The sequence below is a fragment of the Oryctolagus cuniculus genome, chromosome 4 (genome assembly GCF_964237555.1).
Source record: "Oryctolagus cuniculus chromosome 4, mOryCun1.1, whole genome shotgun sequence".
In the NCBI taxonomy this organism is placed as follows: domain Eukaryota; kingdom Metazoa; phylum Chordata; class Mammalia; order Lagomorpha; family Leporidae; genus Oryctolagus; species Oryctolagus cuniculus.
The window spans coordinates 78053790-78071316 of NC_091435.1; the positions used below are offsets into that span (position 1 = coordinate 78053790).

The window sequence follows — 17527 nt, forward strand, 5'->3', positions numbered from 1 at the left end:
AGACAGAAGTTTCCTCCACAGCATTAGCAGACCTCTGCTAACTGTACTGGCATAAGATTTTTGTCAAAGATGATTTCTTATCCCTCTTTCAGGTTGAAGGGTTTTGGTTTCTACCCTTCCAGCAGGCTCACAGGATCTCTGATTATGTCCACAGCTTAGTGTTTCCTATCTCCCCTCCCTCCTCCATTCTTTCCTTATATGCAGTGGAATCCAAGGCCTGAGCCTTGGAGGTAGGAAAGCTTGCTTTTCTTGCTCATGCAGCTTAAGGGTTTTAAGAGAAGAGTTTGGAGAAGCGGGTGGGGCACTGGGTACATCACCCAGTGGCAGTCTATCACCTAGTTTTGTGCCACTAATTGGGTCTCTTTAGACCTTGCTGCAACCTTTCTTGTAATTTGGTAGAGGTCCAAATTCCCTTTCTGAAGCTCCCAGCTAGCCTAAGTAAACATGCTAGCCCACATTTGGCTTTTAAGAATTTAAAATAAGTGATTTCTTCTCACCTGGCTGCCTTTTTCTCCTACACTCTACTAAATGACCAATGACTCAGTCATACCTACGTAATGAAATCCCAACGAAAACTCTGAACACCATTGCAGTTGGGCTTCCTGATTGGTGAGCATATTGATGTGCCAGGAGAATGCGGTTTCCTGATCCCACAGGGTAAGGGTACCATGTTCACGACCACCCAGATGTTTAATCTTGAATTGTGAAATGAAATACCTTATTTCACAAACAGAGTCTGTGTCTCAGTTTACTTGACTGGCTTGAAGCCTCACCTATCTGATAGGTTAAAAAAAAAAAAAAACTGTGTAGGTTGTCTGGCATTTTTGTTGTTGTTAAGGTGGGAGTAACCTTCTTGTGAGTTTTCTATATTCTATGTGAAAGTAGAACTCTCAACTGCTTATTCTTATGGGTGGATTTTATACATTTTTTTTCTAATTATGAATTAAATTTGGCCTGTCCATTCAGAAATACTGGTATTTCCACTCATTTATACAAAGAACATCCTCCAGGTTCCTTATGATGGGATGTTATAATTTGTTAGCTCATTTTAACTTGAATTCTGTACTGTCACAAACACAAATTGAGGTGACTTCTGGTACAAAACACAATTAAGGTGAACAGGGCAATCAGAAATTATGAATTATTATGTTAGAACCAAATAATCACATAGGTATATAGGATCACAACAAAAATTAAACATTATATTTAGCTGTGATTCCCAGGAGAAAAGCTAACGAGAGGCCGTGGGTTATATAGTTCTCACAATTCACTACAAAGAACACAATTTTAGCTGGAGAAGTTCTTACATTGAGTCCTAGATGGATTTTTGTGTGTGTGTGTATTTCTGTTTAAAATAAAAATTCTGAAAATGAGTCAACCATTGTTGTATAGAAAATAGGGAAATGTCCTTCAACTAATCACTTTTTTCCCTCACTTTAATAAAGGCCAAGAACACACCCTCTTTTATTAATAAAAGGAAAGAACTCTAAATAACAAATGTAAAAAGTTGAAATAATCCTGACAAGTGTTTTGGAACAACTATTGACAATATTTACTTAGAAAAAACTTTAGTTGGAAAACTTCAAAAAATGGGAAAAAAAAAATCTCACAATATTGTAAACAACAGAATGCCATGCTGAGTTTTTTTTTCCACAACAAAAGCCACACAAATCTGTGTGTATGGCCAGGGACAAGGGTGTAGAGAAAAGAAAAAGAGAACTGAAAGAGAGAGGTAGAAAATAACTCTTTGCTTACTGCGTGTAAGTCTTGTTTGGAGAGGAACCCTGGTCTATGAACACACCAGAGAACCAATGTAATTGAAACAAAAGATATGGGTCAGTTTTCAAGGTAACTCCTAAGGGGGTTTGGTCCCACCAATGAACAAAGTTCCTAACTCGACACTAATCTCATCCTTTTGAATATCAATTTCATCTCCTGGTTCCTCTCCAAGTTTCTTCCACCAGGGTGCTTGTATGTGCTTTAGGGTGGCGAGATGGGCCTGCTTGGCCTTGGCTGCCACAGGTCGGGATCTGCTTGAGAAGAGCTCGGGTTCTTTCCCTTCTGCTTCATTCAGAGTTGGCGCCTCTGTAATAAACAGAAAATATACAGGTGAGTGGAAGAGCCCTGTGCCAACAAGTAGGAACTTGGAAACTACACAGTTGGAACTCCACTCCAGCAGACAGAGAATTTCAACCTTGAATCTGTTATTATTGCCAACTGTGGATGGTATATGGCTATTAAAAGTTGTATCTGTGGCTGGTAGCAACATCTCCACTTCTGGATTTAAAAGAAAAGGATGAAGAAAGATGTAGCTTTTTGGTATTAAAAGAACAGGAACTTTTGTGGAAGTACTTCATTAAAAATTATGAAATGCTCTACAAGTGAATGACACTTTAACAACTGTTGTAATCGTCTTCTAAAATATGGTCCAAAGCTTTTGGGACTACACAGTAGAAATCTGGCCAGTAGAGCTCACTATCTTTGAAATTAACAAATCTTTCTGAGCTGATACATATGAATGACAGCAAGGCTTGGGGAAGCACACAAGATGGAGGTTATAGAATCCACATGATTTGAAAATATTGTGTGCTGGTATGATGGAGATGAATAAACCATTTAAGGTGCTTTGCTTCAGAGGATTTTGGATGTCACACATCTTGCAGTTGTTCCTTTTAGGATACAAAAATGGAAGGAGCACGTACTCATCAACTGTTCAATATTGGTGCTGATCTGAGCCATCAGAGCCTCTCTGTGCTGTTGGCCTTTCTCTTCTAGGGCCCTGCCCATAAAGTAGTGCTGTAGTTGTTCTTGAGCTTCAGCATGGAGCTCCCTGCTGGCCACATCTGACATTTGAGAGACCTGGGAACACAGGACAGCAAAACTTGTCACAAGAAGGACATATATATCAAAGTACATTCTGCTTAGCCATTCAGCAGAGGTTGTAGTATGCTTAACTCTCATTTTATCAATTGAATCATATGATAGATGTTCACCTTGTACTCCTGTATAGATATTAAAGTCTCTTAAACAGTTTTAAGAAAAAAAAAAAGCACAGGTGGAGAAATTTCTTTTTTGCTATGTTCCTATACCTCGTTTCCTCAGACAGTGTGGTATTATAGGAAAAGAGATAAAAACAAGATATCATAGGGAGAATCACAAATGGTTTGCTAAATACATTTGCCTGGAAAAGGAGTAACAAGACCGCTCTCTTTCTTCTGGACTCCATCTAAAAGACTATCCTATTTCCTATCCCATCCTCTCTCCCAACCTTAACTAAGATACAATATTTTAACAGTTTCTAGTTTCAAAGAATAATAAGCAAAATCAGCTGAAGAGCTATATTCCTCTGGCAGTTACTTAATTAACTGATTAGTACGACAAGGATGAAACAATACAAACTTTGTTGCAGACAAAGCTTCTGACATCACAGCTTTCCCAAATATTCTAGTTCTTGGATTTTGGATGTAACCCTGTTCTAGTTAATATCCTACTTTTCAGCCAGAGAATCTTAAAAACTAACTAAAGCAGAACTTCAAAAAGCAAAACAAAACAAAAAAAAGCCCAAGACTATGCATCACAATTGCAGTTGGCCCCCCATATCTGTGGGTTCCAAGTGCTGATCAACAATATTAGAAAAGTGCCCAGGATTGTGGCAGAATGAGTTAAACTGCTGCCTGCAACATTGGCATCATGTACTGACATTGGTTCAAGTCCCAGCTGCTTTACTTCTGATCCAGCTACCTGCTAATGCACCTGGAAAAGCAGAGGAAGATGGCCCAGGTTTCTGGGCCCCTGCACCCATGTGGGAGACCTAGATGAAGATCCTGGCTTTGGCCTGGCCTACCCCTAGCTGTTGCAGCCATTTGGGAGTGAACCAGTGGATGAAAGATCTCTCTCCTCTCTCTCTCTGTAACTCTGCCACTCAAATATATAAAATAAATCTTTTTTAAAAATATAGTGTAACAAATATTTGCATAGAATTTTCATTGCATAAGATATTATAAGCAATCTAGAGATGATTTAAAGCATACATAAGGATATGTAGGTTATGTACAAATTCTATGCCATGCCGGCGCCACGGCTCACTAGGCTAATCCTCCACCTTGTGGCGCCGGCACACCGGGTTCTAGTCCTGGTCGGGGCGCCGGATCCTGTCCCGGTTGCCCCTCTTCCAGGCCAGCTCTCTGCTATGGCCTGGGAGTGCAGTGGAGGATGGCCCAAGTCTTTGGGCCCTGCACCCACATGGGAGACCAGGAGAAGCACCTGGCTCCTGGCTTCAGATCAGCGCGGTGTGCTGGCCGCAGTGGCCACTGTGGGGTGAACCAACGGCAAAGGAAGACCTTTCTCTCTGTCTCTCTCTCACTGTCCACTCTGCCTGTCAAAAAAAAAAAAAAAAGAAAAAAAAAATTCTATGCCATAATACATGACGGACTTGAGCATTCACAGTTCCAATCTATGGGAGTTCCTGGAACCAACCACATGGATACTGATAGGTAACTGTACATATAGGGCATGTATATAAAAAGAGAAACAAAGCTCTAAACATAAGAGCTAAAACTATCAAACTTTAAGAAGAAAACAGGGGCTGGTGCTGTGGTGTAGCTGGTAAAGCCACCACCTGCAGTGCCAGCATCCCATATGTGCTCCAGTTCGAGTCCCGGCTGCTCTACTTCTGATCCAGCTATCTGCTATGGCCTGGGAAAGCAGTGGAAGATGGCCCCCAAGTCCTTGGGCCCCTGCACCACACATGGAAGCACCAGAAGAAACTCCTGGCTCCTAGTTTCGGATCCCACAGCTCCAGCTGCTGCACCCATCATCTGGGGAGTGAACCAGGAGATAGAAGACTTCTCTCTCTCTGTTTCTCTCTGTCTCTCTCTCTGCCTCTCTGTAGCTCTGCCTTTCAAATAAATAAGTAAATAAATCTTTAAAAAAAAGAAGAAGAAAACATAGGGGATGAATTAGGACAGTAGTTTGGGGAATGATTTCTTAGATATAATAATAAAGGCACAGGCAACAAAAGAAAAAAAAGATGAAATTTTTCCAAATTAAAAATTTTCACATATTAAAGGACTCTATCAACAAAGTAAAAAGGCAGCCTTTAGAATAGCAAAAAAGTATTCACAAAACATATATTTGCAAGGAATTAATATTCAGAATATGTAAAGAACTAAAACTCAACAATAAAAACAATTCAAAAATTGGCAAAGACTTGAATAGGCAATTCTGCAAAGAAGATTAAAAAATGGCCAATAAACACATGAAAATATGCTCAAAATCAGTAATCTCTAGGGAAATACAAATCCAAACTACAATGAGATACAACTTCACACCAATTAACTACCAAAAAATGAAGAAAAACCAGAAAAAACAAATACTGATGAGAATGCAGAGAAACCAGAAATCTTGTGGGCCTCTATGGAAAACAGTATGGCAGTTCGAAAAAAAAAAAAAAAAACTGAAAAAAGAATTGCCCTATGATCTAGTTGTATCATTTCTGAGTACATACCCAAAAGAACTGAAAGCAGGAACACAAACAGATATTTGTATACCCATGTTCACTGTAGCATTATTTACTATAGTCAGAATGTACAAGCAACCCAAGTGTCCATCAATGAATAGAAAAACAAAATGAGATAAATAAATACCATGAAGTTTTAATCATCTTTTAACAAGAAGGAAATTCTGACACATGCAACATGCTACATACTACATGAAAGAGAACTGTAGATACACTAAATAAAACAAACCATGCACAGAAGTATAAATATTTTATGATTCTAGTCATTTAAGGTAATTAATTAAGTAGTCAAATTCATAGAGACAGAAAACAGAATAGTAGCTGCCAGAAAGAAGCTGGGTGGAGAGAGAGTGGGAAGCTAGTGTTTTAACAGATACAGAATTTCATATTCACAAGGTTAAGAAAGTTCTTAAGATGGAAAATGGTGATAGCTGCATAACAATGTGCTATATTTAATGCCACTGAACTGTACACTTAAACATGCTTAAATGGGTATTTTTGAGGTTTTAATATTTTACATTTTTTAAAAAGATATCTATTTCTTCAAAAGTCACAGCTGCAGAAAGTGGCAGAGAGAGAGACAGACAGACAGAGAAGAGATGAGAGATCGATCTTCTACCCACTGGCTCACTTCCCAAATGGCTGCAACAGCTGGGGCTGGACCAGGCCAAAGCCAGGAGCTAGGAGCTTCTTCCAAGTCTCCCATGTAGGTCTTCCATGTGGATGGCAGAGGCCCAAGCACTTGGGCCATCCTCCACTGCTTTGCGAGGCACATTAGCAGGGAGCTGGATCAGTAGTGAAGCAGCTGGCCCTTGAACCAGTGCCTATATGAGATGCCAGTGTAGCAGGCGGCACCTTTACCAGCTATACCACAACACTGGTCCTGGGTATCTAATTTTTATAAAGGAAAATAAATTATTAAAACTGCTAAAAGTAATACAGTGCCTCTCAACAGAGTTTAGGAAATGATGATGTATTTGTTGGAGAGGAAGTATCCTCCCTCCCTCCCCCCCATATATATATATTCTATCTCTGTTTTCTCTCTCTCTTATATACACTTATATATAGAGAGAAAAGATATATATTAAATATATATTATATATAATATATATAGATACACAGATATATATTAAATATATAGATTTAATCTCTCTTTACAGAGAATTCTCAGTTGTACTTCTATCCCTTTCTCCAATTCAGTTCTGGTTCCGAGATAAGAAAGAAGTTGTTAATATAATGGACCACAACCTAGAGATCCACTGGTCATGTTTTAATAGTGGCTAGGCTGATTGTTTTAAAAGCTTAGAAGTTCTGCTCCCCCCTCTTTAAGCACTTAGGTTAAACATGTTTTTTAATATATAGGTTTGAGTTAAAAATAACAACAAAGAGTAAACTTTGCTAAGCTTTGACATGTATACGCCTGTGAAACCATCATCACAATTAGGATAATGAACATTCACTGCCACCAAACTTCCTTGCTCCCCTTTTTAAATCCCTTATTCTCATCCATCCCATTCTCCCATACCCCCAAGCAATTTCCAATTCGTTTTAAATAAACATATAACTTTTTAAAGACCCCTCATATATTTAATTTTTTAAAAGATTTTATTTATTTGACAGGTAGAGTTACAGATAGTGGGAGAGTGGGAGAGGGGGAGAGGGGGAGAGGGGGAGAGGAAGGGAGGGGGAGGGGGAGGGGGAGGGAGAGAGAGAGGGAAGGCTTCCTTCCATTGGTTCACTCCCCAAATGGCTGCAACGGCTAGAGCTGCAGTGATCCCAAGCCAGGAGCCAGGTGCTTCTTCCTGGTCTCTCATGCGAGTGCAGGGGCCCAAGCACTTGGGCCATCTTCTATTACTATCTCAGGCCACAGCAGAGAGCTGGGCTGGAGCAGCTGGGACTAGAACCAGCGTCCATATGGAATGCCGGCACCACAGGCAGATAATTAACCTACTGCACCACGGTGCCGGCCCATATATTTAACTTCCTAAGAAACTGTCAGACCACTTTCCAAAGTGGTTGTACTACTCTACATTTCTATGAATAGTGTTTTTTTTTTTTTTTTTTTTTTTTTTTTTTTTTTTTTTTTTTGACAGGCAGAGTGGATAGTGAGAGAGAGAGAGACAGAAAGGTCTTCCTTTGCTGTTGGTTCACCCTCCAATGGCCACCACGGCTGGTGTGCTGTGGCCAGCGCACCGCGCTGATCCGAAGCCAGGAGCCAGGTGCTTCTCCTGGTCTCCCATGGGGTGCAGGGCCCAAGGACTTGGGCCATCCTCCACTGCCTTCCCGGGCCATAGCAGAGAGCTGGCCTGGAAGAGGGGCAACTGGGAAAGAATCCGGCACCCCGACCAGGACCAGAACCCGGTGTGCCGGCGCCGCTAGGTGGAGGATTAGCCGAATAGTGTTTCAGTCAGAGTTCCTTTGCATGCTTGCTAACGTTTGGTATGTGCAACCTTCAAAATTTTAGTCATTCTAACAAGTGTAGAGTATCTTATGTATATATTTTTAAGTTTATTTATTTGAGAGGCAGAGTTAGAGAGGGAAAGACAGAGACAGAGGTCTTCCAATTGTTGATTCACTCCCCAAATGGCCACAACAACCAGAGCTGGGCCAATCCAAAGCCAGGAGACAGAAGTTTCCTCCGGGTCTCTCACATTGGTGCAGGAGTCCAAACACTTGGGCCATCTTCTACTGCTTTCCCAGGACATAGCAAGGAGCTGGATCAGAAGTGGAGCAGCTGGGACTCAAACCAACGCCCATATGGGATGCTGGCACTGCAGGCGGAGGCTTAACCCTCCATGCCATAGCACCGGCCCCTGTTTTGTTTTTTAAATTTTATTATTTGAAAGACAGTAAGACAAAGAGATAGAAAAATAGATGATAGACAGATGGATAGGCAGGGAGACAGAGATAGAAAGACATTGATTCTATCTGCTGGTTTGCTCTCTTGTACAAGGCTGAAGTCAGGAATCCACAACTCCATCCAGGAGTAGTAGGTACCCAAACACTTAAGCCATCACCTGCTACCTCTTCTCAGGGCTCACATTAGCAGGAAGTTAGAATGGGAAGCAAAGCTAGGACTAGAATCCAGGCACTCCAATATGGGATACAGGCATCTCAAGTGGCACCTTAACTATTCTATCAAATGTCTATCTCGATTTTTTTAAAAATTATTTTTATTCATTTAAAATGCAGAGACAGAGAAACAGAGAAACAGACTGACTGCCTATTGTGGTTTTAATTTGCACTTTCTCTAATGACTAAGATGTACCTTTTCTTGTGTTTATTTATCACCTGTTTATCTCCTTTGAGTGAAGTGTTTGTTTTAAATCTTTTCACATGTGTGAATATGGATGTTTAAGTGTACATATGTAAGAATGAATATCTTTGACCTACAGCCACATATACTTTTTTTCTGGACGGCTCAAACTAGCTAAAATTTTGCTGTACTATTACAAAAGAAGTGGTGATTTAGTATGGGAAATAATTATTTGAAGCAAAGCCCCCTTTACACTGTACCATAAGGCCATGTATCCATAAAATGACTCTAGATCCATAAGTCTATCTTAACTTATCTTATACTAACCATAAGCATACTGTCAGCAAACACTGTGCAATGGAATAGGGTAAAATATGGATACTATGATACAGACGCCTACATACTGGATGTCTTCTGACATAGTCATCCACTCGTTGCTTCAGCTCAACTCTGCGTGCATCGGTGAGTTCTTGGAGTCCTTGCCAAGGAGAAACTAACTTCTTTTTCTTACGGCACTTTGCGAGGAATTTAAGAGCCTGGGAGGCAAAAAAGAATATTTGTGGTTTTTCTCCACTAATAAAACATTTTTTCTTCCTAAAACATGATAGTGACACCATTGCAAGAGTTCTTATCTCTGAGTGTATGAGGAGGAAGATGGGAATGTGATAGAGGAGGGAAGATAGTGATGTTTTTAAATATACAGCTGTTCCTCAACTTACCATAGGGTTACATCCCAATAAATACATTGTTGAAAATATTCTAAGTCAAAAATGCTTTTAATACACCTAACTTACCTAATAACATGATATAGTTTTTACTGAATGGATATTGCTTTCACATAAATTTTAAGTCAGGGACCATTTGTATAGAGTAGTATTTTGTTTTTAAATTTTTATTCATTTGAGAGAGATGGGGAGATGGACTGGGAGGAAGAGCATGCAAACAAGCTCCCATGTACTGGCTCACTCTCTGAAAGCTTGTAACAGCTCCTGCCAGGTGCTGAAGCCAAGCCAGGAACTCTGCAGATTTCCCATGTGGCTTCCTGAGTCATCACTACTGCCTCCCAAAATGCACATGAGCAGGAAGCTGGAATCTGAAGCAGAGTCAAGACCTAAACTCATGTTTAGGTCTCCAATATGATATGAGTGTCTTAACTGCTAGGCCAAATACCTGTCCCTCTCCTTTCCTTCTATTCTTCCTTTTCCTTGATTTTTCTTTTCTGTTTCTCCTTATCTGTCTTATACCCCCTGTTTTTTGGTACCACCTCAAAATTATGATGCTTTCCTGGGAACTTCTCTCTGCTCCTAAATCAAAAAAGCCTCTGTGCCCTCTCTCTTATCACTTTTCATCATACTTTGTCATTGTAGGACTCTGAAATTTCATTTATCTCCTGATTTGTATTTATTTTCTTACTGCCAATGGTTTGTTCCAGTAAGTTTTCTTGTGGTTAGTCATGGATGGACACAAATAATAGTGTTATGGTACTTTTATGCTATAATCTAGTATGAAGAATTAGCCATCATTCTGGCTTCTTCCTTTGATTTTAAGAGATGAGACAGTAAGATAAGCAAATAGTAGAACATTAAAAAGGGAAATGCAGCCATTCTTTAAATTTAATTTCAACACTGAAAGGATAGATAATTTAGAAAAGGCAAGTAATGTTATATAATAACATTTTCTCAATTTCCCAAATTTTAGTTACTGGAGAAACAATGCTGCTGCTTTCACACAAAGTAAGAGTAGGGCAAAAGGTAGGTAAAGTCTGGCTTTTATTTCTTGCTCTGTCAAAGACACTAACAACCGGTTCCTCCTGATGGACAAGTTCATGAAAAGGATATCCCTCTTCTGTAATTTTCAATGAAGTTGATGAAGTATTTCCTTTTCTTTCTTACCCAGTTCAATTTCAGTGCAAATGGAAATATAATGAAAGTTACAAATATAATTTAAAATTTTCTAGTAGCTATATAAAAAAGTAAAAAAATGAGCGAACTAATTTTTGTATATAGTGAATTATGTAAAATATCATAACAATATACATAAGTTGCTAGAATTTCAACATGTAAAAAAGTTAAGATAGTTAACATGTAAAAGTGTTAAGATAGTTTTTCCTTTTTTATACCAATTTTTAAAATCTGGTGGGTATTTAACAATTATAGCACCTATAAAGTTACATATATAACTATATATCAAGTACTCCATAGCCACATGTGCTTAAGGGCCTTTGTACATCTACAGTGCATCTTAAAGAAGAATGTTTTCAAAATATTGCATAATGTGCCCTTTACTGATATTTCTCTGCTCTAATTTCCCTACTACTTTTCTTTTTTTTCCCTCTACACTTTTCCATTTTTCTTTCTCTTTTTGAAAGTGATGCTCATTCCCTTTTCCATTTTGGCTAGCTTTGCTTTGGCTTCACTGTCATTTTAAGTAGTGAGATGCAAAGACTATAAACATGACCTTGACTCATCCCGTTTTGTTCTTACTTCAACAAAGACTTATATTCCTTTATGGGGGTTGGGAAAATATGAAGCAAACTTAACTCATCTCTTTCCTCTTGTGCCACTGAGAAGTATGAAAGCCTGAACAACACTGCCTTCATAGGCCTCATTTATTTTCCTCTGATAACCACTGCTTCTCTAAGGACTGGGAGAAAACCTGGGATCTCACCATATACTAAATGGCCCTTTACAAAGTATTAGGCAAGCTAGTACATCAACTTAATAAGGGTCAAGCTAATTCTTCGGGATGGGAGACTCAAAAGGAGGTAGCCATGAAGTAAAAGAATTAGAAGGGAGCCAAGGGTCCCTCTTGACATCATTGGGTTAATTCTTAGATGGCCTTGTTTAGCAAAGGGGATTACATGTAAGTCAGTGCAGGGCTATTTGTTGCAGATACAACCTCAGGTATCCAAAGAGGCATAAAGGAGGAGAAGGTGGAAGATATTTTTATCTCCCTAGTGTTTATTCTACTGCATTTTGGATGACTTTAAAATATCTTTATAAAAAGTTAATTACAGAGAATGTTCAAAATCTATCTTTGTGAAAAACTGAAATTGACCTTTTGTTCAACAATAAGGGAATATTAAACTTACTGCTTCAAGACCTGAGATCTTAATATGAAGCTTAACCATGTATAACAGAATAAATGGATATTAGGAGAATTGGTAATTAAATAGAAATAGGTAATTAAATGAAATAGGTAATTAAATGAAAAAAACAAAAACAAAAAACCAGTCTTGTGCTGTGCTTCTCCATGTTACTCTGCTGTGGGTAATTCCCAGGAAAATTATCACTTAACAACAATATTCCTCAATTCAATAGTTACACTGATCTAAGTATACTAATACTTAACCTATATATTTAAAAAAATTAAATATGATACGCTATACTAGCACAGGACTTTGCAATTTACAAAATATATTCCCATATATTAGGTCACCTGGTCCACATAACATCTAAGTGAAAAAGGTAGGGTAAACACCTATTAATTCATATACCAAGCACATGCTGAGAGCTGATAACAATAAATAAGACTTAGTTTCTCATCCTTGAGGAACTTGTAGCCCAGGAAAGAAAAACAACAGCACTGCAGCATGGTAAATGATGTACAAGGTTCTACCCAGTACTAAAGACCACATGTCTAAATCAGCTTGGCCAGAGGTAAGGAGCTTCTTACTCTATAAAGGAAAAATCTAAGGCTCTAGAAAGCTAAGTCACTTGAGCAAGGCAGTAAATTCCAAAGTCAGGTTTGAACCCATGCTTTTGCCTCCTAATCCAGAGCTGTTTTTACTACATCAGACTCACTGCTCTTTGAAGTGTGATGGCTGCTTTATACTCTGTGAGAAATGGCCTCTGTTGGCGAAAATTTTTCCTTTCCCTGTACCCTCTCCAGTGTTTCTGGATAATCAATGCTGCTTTCTCTTCCATTTCCCGATTGTATTTCTCCACCTCACCTAAAAAGATGACAGACACTATCACAACATATTCACTACTATGCCTTCTCAAGTTTTTAAATCAGGACAATGGTAATGATAACAATCTTGTAATCCTTTAATGCTTTCAATATTGTTTACTAATTTTCCCAATTCTATTATTTTACAATGATTCTAAGATTTTAGAAACAAAAGCTTTCTTGGATATAAGCTTCCTTATGGAGAAAGGATGCATGGATTATTTTTGTGGCAAGGGACTAAGAAAAGGGTTGAAAATTCAACAGCAAGAACATTTTGGAAAAAAATAAGTATATGGTTAGGAAGTCATTTAGTACAACCATAGAGAAATGTGTGTATGCTTTACTATTCTATTTTATGTGCTTCAAATTTCTCTTCAATTAGTTATACTGATGGCTTTTCTGGGAGTTACTCAACATTTAGCTTAGGACTTGCAGTAGCTAAATGACAGAATTAGGCAGTGGAAGAGAATAGTAGTGTCTCTAAAAACAAGGTATGTATATGTTAGAAAGTATAAAAAATTGTTAGTATTTAATGATCAATTAGATGTGGAGCTGAGGAAGGGTAAGAACTCCAGACTGTTTCAGATGAAAAGCTGAGTACATTGGATTTTTCATGTATTACCTGAAATGGAGAATGAAAAGGAAATCTTGGGGGCAATATAATGACTTTAGTTTTGGGGATGCTTATGAATATCCAGGTAAAGCTACTCAATAGGTAGCTGTGCTAATACAGGAGATTTTAGCTACAAGTGGTTACTTCGGTTTAAATAAAATTAAACATCCAGGTCCCTGCGTGCATTGGCCATATTTCAAATACTCAGTAGCCACCTACAGAGCCATGAGCTATCATACTGGATGAGGCAGTATAGAACATTTTGTCTTTATAAGAAGTTTTATTGGGAAATGTTGCTTCAGAGAATAGCAGAGAGGGTGAAGGTGCAGACAAGATTTGAGAGTAGTAAATACTCAACTGGTAATATAAATTTTCATGTGGCTACAAACATTTAACATTCATTTCTGTATTATTTGTTTTTTACTCACCAAAATTTCTTGTTAGCCATTCCAACCTAGTTTTTGTTGCTTCCTACTTTGCTATGTAAGAGGACCACAAGTATTAGTCTACAGTAAATATATAATAAATAAGCAAGAAAAAGCAAATCAGAATTGTGAGGTGAGAATGGAACTGTGGGAAATATCTATATGTAAGGGAAAGAAAGAGGGAAAAAAGGGACTAGAGAAAGATCCTGTGAATGAATAATAAAAAGAGAAGTAAAAAAATGAGGGAAAAAATCTTGAAACCTGAGACTTCCCAGACCATCATTTGTAATTAATTTCAGCTTAGTCTGTCAAAGGTGGTAAGATATGTCATCAGGCTTGTAATAAGGAATGAGTAAAGTTCTGATGGCAGAATATAGCACAATGCTAACTCCCTGGTTAAGTTCAAGGAGTTTTTAAAGTCTCTTGACAGTGACTTTTTTTTTTTTTAACAATTTATTTATTTATTTGAAAAGCAGAAAGCAGAGTTACAGAGAGGCAGAGAGAGAGAGAGAGATCTTCCATCTGCTGGTTCACTCTCCAAATGGCAGCATGGCCAGAGCTGAGCCAATGCAAAGCCAGGAGATAGGAGCTTCCTCTGAGTCTCCCACTCGGGTGCAGGGGCCCAAGGACTTGGGCTATCCTCTACTGCCTTCCCAGACCATAACAGAAAGCTGGATTGGAAATGGAGCAGCTGGGACAGGAACTGGTACCCATATGGGATGTCAACACTGCAGGAGGCCGGCACCACGGCTCACTAGGCTAATCCTCCGCCTTGCGGCGCCGGCACAGCGGGTTCTAGTCCAGGTCGGGGCGCCGGATTCTGTCCCGGTTGCCCCTCTTCCAGGCCATCTCTCTGCTGTGGCCCGGGAGTGCAGTGGAGGATGGCCCAGGTGCTTGGGCCCTGCACCCCATGGGAGACCAGGATAAGTACCTGGCTCCTGCCATTGGATCAGCGTGGTGCGCCAGCCGCAGTGCGCCGGCCGTGGCAGTCACTGGAGGGTGAACCAACGGCAAAGGAAGACCTTTCTCTCTGTCTCTCTCTCTCACTGTCTACTCTGCCTGTCAAAAAAAAAAAACCAAAAAAACAAAAAAACAAACAACCCTGCAGGAGGCGACTATACCTGCTATGCCACAGTGTTGGCCCCCAACAGTGACCTTTAAGCATAAATTTTTATGTTTCACTAATTTATCTGAAAGATAAGAAAAACTTTTTTTGACTCAATAGATTAAGATTTATCTAAAAAAAGGAGAGGGGGAGACAGAAGGCAATGATCCAAATTTAAAGAAAGAGATCATCAGAAAGCTAGAATATGTGGCTTACTTAAAGACATTATAAGCATTTTTACACATATAAAAGTGATAATGCCACCTACCTGGATGAACTATTTCAAGCATACTCAGCCATAATTCTCGGGAAAGTCTCATGGCTCTCTGTCTTTGAAGCTGCAGTCGTAATCTGATAGCCTCTTCTTCTTTCTCCCTATTTAGTTTCAGCAATTTCTTTGTTCTTTTAGATCTGTGATGGAAACAGTAAGCATCTTATATAACTTCATAATTCATGTGTCCATTCAAAAAATGTATGAAAAACAATACCTCAATAGTAATCAAATAAATGCAGACGTGAAAAGAATTTTAAGATAATTCCTAGTGTTACCAGGGTATTATGAAACAAACTGTCACATGCTGCTACTAAACAAACTTTCTGGAGAAATATTTGAATATATGCATGAAAAACTGAGAAATATTTAAAATACCAAAATGCTTTTTAACATTTTTTAAATGTTGACCAATTAATTCATTTTTTTCTTTTTAAAGATTTATTTATTTATTTGAAAGAGTTAGAGAGAGAGGGAGGAGAGAAAGAGATCTTCAGTCCACTGGTTTATTTCCCAGATGATCACAACTGCTAATGCTGGGCCAGGCCAAAGCCAGGAACCAGGAGCTTCTTCTGGAACTCCCATGTGAGTGGCAAGGGACCAAGCACTTGGGCCATCTTCCACTCTTTCAGAGGCCATTAGCAGGGCGCTGGATAGGAAGCAGAGCAGCCAGGACCAGAAGAGGCACCATATGAATGTTGGCATTACAGGTAGTGGCTTTACCTGCTATGCCACAGCACCAGCTGAGGCATTTCATTAATTCCATTTCTAATGATTTTCTTAAGGCTATCATCAAATGTGTATGTAAGGACTTATATTCAAGGATGTTCTCCACAGTTTAACAACAGTAACAATTTGAAAACAAACTGTATGTCCTACAGTAGGGAACTGAATCATACCTGATGAGATTCTATAAAGTATAAAAACAAAGTTTTCAAAGAATATTTAATGACATAGGAATATATCCACAGTCAAATGTCAGTTGAAAATAAAATCAGGGTATAGAAGAATGAGATCAAAATTTTCCTTAAAAATTATATTTATATATATAGAAAAGTAAAAGATTAAAGACATTAAAATTTCAGTAGAGGGGCCGGCACGGTGGTGCAGTAGGTTAATTTTCCGCCTGTGGTGCCAGCATCCCTTATGGGCATTGGTTCTAGTCCCGGCTGCTCTTCTTCTGATCCAGCTCTCTGCTATGGCCTGAGAAAACAGTAGAAGATGGCCAAGTCCTTGGGCTCCTGCACCAGCATGAAAGACCTGGAAAAAGCTCCTGGTTCCTGGCTTTGGATCGGCGTAGCTCCAGCCATGGGGTCACTTGGATTGTGAACCAGCAGATGGAAGACCTTTCTCTCTGTCTCTCCATCTCACTGTCTATAACGCTACCTCTCAAATAAATAAAAATATCATTTTTTAAAAAGTCAGTGGAAATTCTCACTGTATGGTACGATTATGGTTTTAATTTTTTTCTTATGGTTACCTGTTTCTCAATTAGTTACTAATAAACATTATTGTATTATCTAGTGACAGAAATTTCCATGTGGCTATATTTTAACAAACATTAATGGTTTATTTGTTTTTAAAGTTTCTACTGAACCGTACCAATCTAGTTTTTTGGTGTTTCCAATGTCACTATGTGAAGAGAGCACAAGTAACCATCTATAGGAAATATAATATAAAATGCCTTTGGATACCCATTAATAAAAAGAAAACAAGGATGATTAAAAGAGAGACACATATAGATTTCATTTTATTTTTAGGATTTATTCATTTATTTGAAAGACAGAGTTATGGGGCAGGGAGACAGGTCTTCCCTCTGCTGGTTCACTCCCTAAATGGCTGCAATAGCCAGAGCTGGGCTGGTCTGAAGACAGGAGCTTCTTCATGGTCTCCTATGTGGGTGCAGGAGCCCAAGGACTTGTATCATATTCTGTAGCTATCCCAGTACTTTAGCAGGGAGCTGGACTGGAAGCGGAACAGCCGAGACTCGAACCAGCACCCAGCTGGGATACGGGCACTGCAGGTGGTAGGTTTAACCCCCTATGCCACAGTGTCAGCTCCACACAATTTATTTTACATCTATACACATAATTTGCATGCTGTCTCTCAAGAGCATGTTTTCCCTTAGATCCTTTTCCTAGAATTAAACTGCCAACAACTGTGCTATCTCGGCTGTACATCTGTAGTCTTAACAGCCAGAATTCATAATGGTGTAGTTAAAAAAGGTTACGATTTTCAACTCAATTTCTGTTGAAACAATTAAGTATAAATTGCAAAATCAATTAAGTATAATTGTTTCAGTAACAATTGCACGTTTAAAAAGCTTTTTAAAGCAGAGAGAAAAAATTCACAAAATTATTCTGATAAAATTGTGTATGTGTGATTGGT

At 38.9% G+C, this 17527-nt stretch overlaps 1 protein-coding gene across 3 annotated transcripts in view; it reads right to left on the minus strand.

The window, feature by feature from the left end:
* Nucleotides 1–1528: 1528 nt before the first annotated feature.
* IQCB1 (IQ motif containing B1) overlaps nucleotides 1529–17527 on the minus strand; it is a 59272-nt gene continuing 43273 nt past the window's right edge. For all 3 annotated transcript variants that reach the window (XM_008266849.4, XM_008266848.4, XM_002716635.5), the window contains 5 exons: nucleotides 15137–15279; nucleotides 12578–12726; nucleotides 9179–9310; nucleotides 2703–2859; nucleotides 1529–2085 (listed from right to left, as the gene is read on the minus strand). In XM_008266849.4, coding sequence (XP_008265071.1) covers nucleotides 1856–2085; nucleotides 2703–2859; nucleotides 9179–9310; nucleotides 12578–12726; nucleotides 15137–15279 — 811 coding nt within the window. In that variant the 3' untranslated portion in view covers nucleotides 1529–1855. The remainder of the gene's footprint in view (nucleotides 2086–2702; nucleotides 2860–9178; nucleotides 9311–12577; nucleotides 12727–15136; nucleotides 15280–17527) is intronic.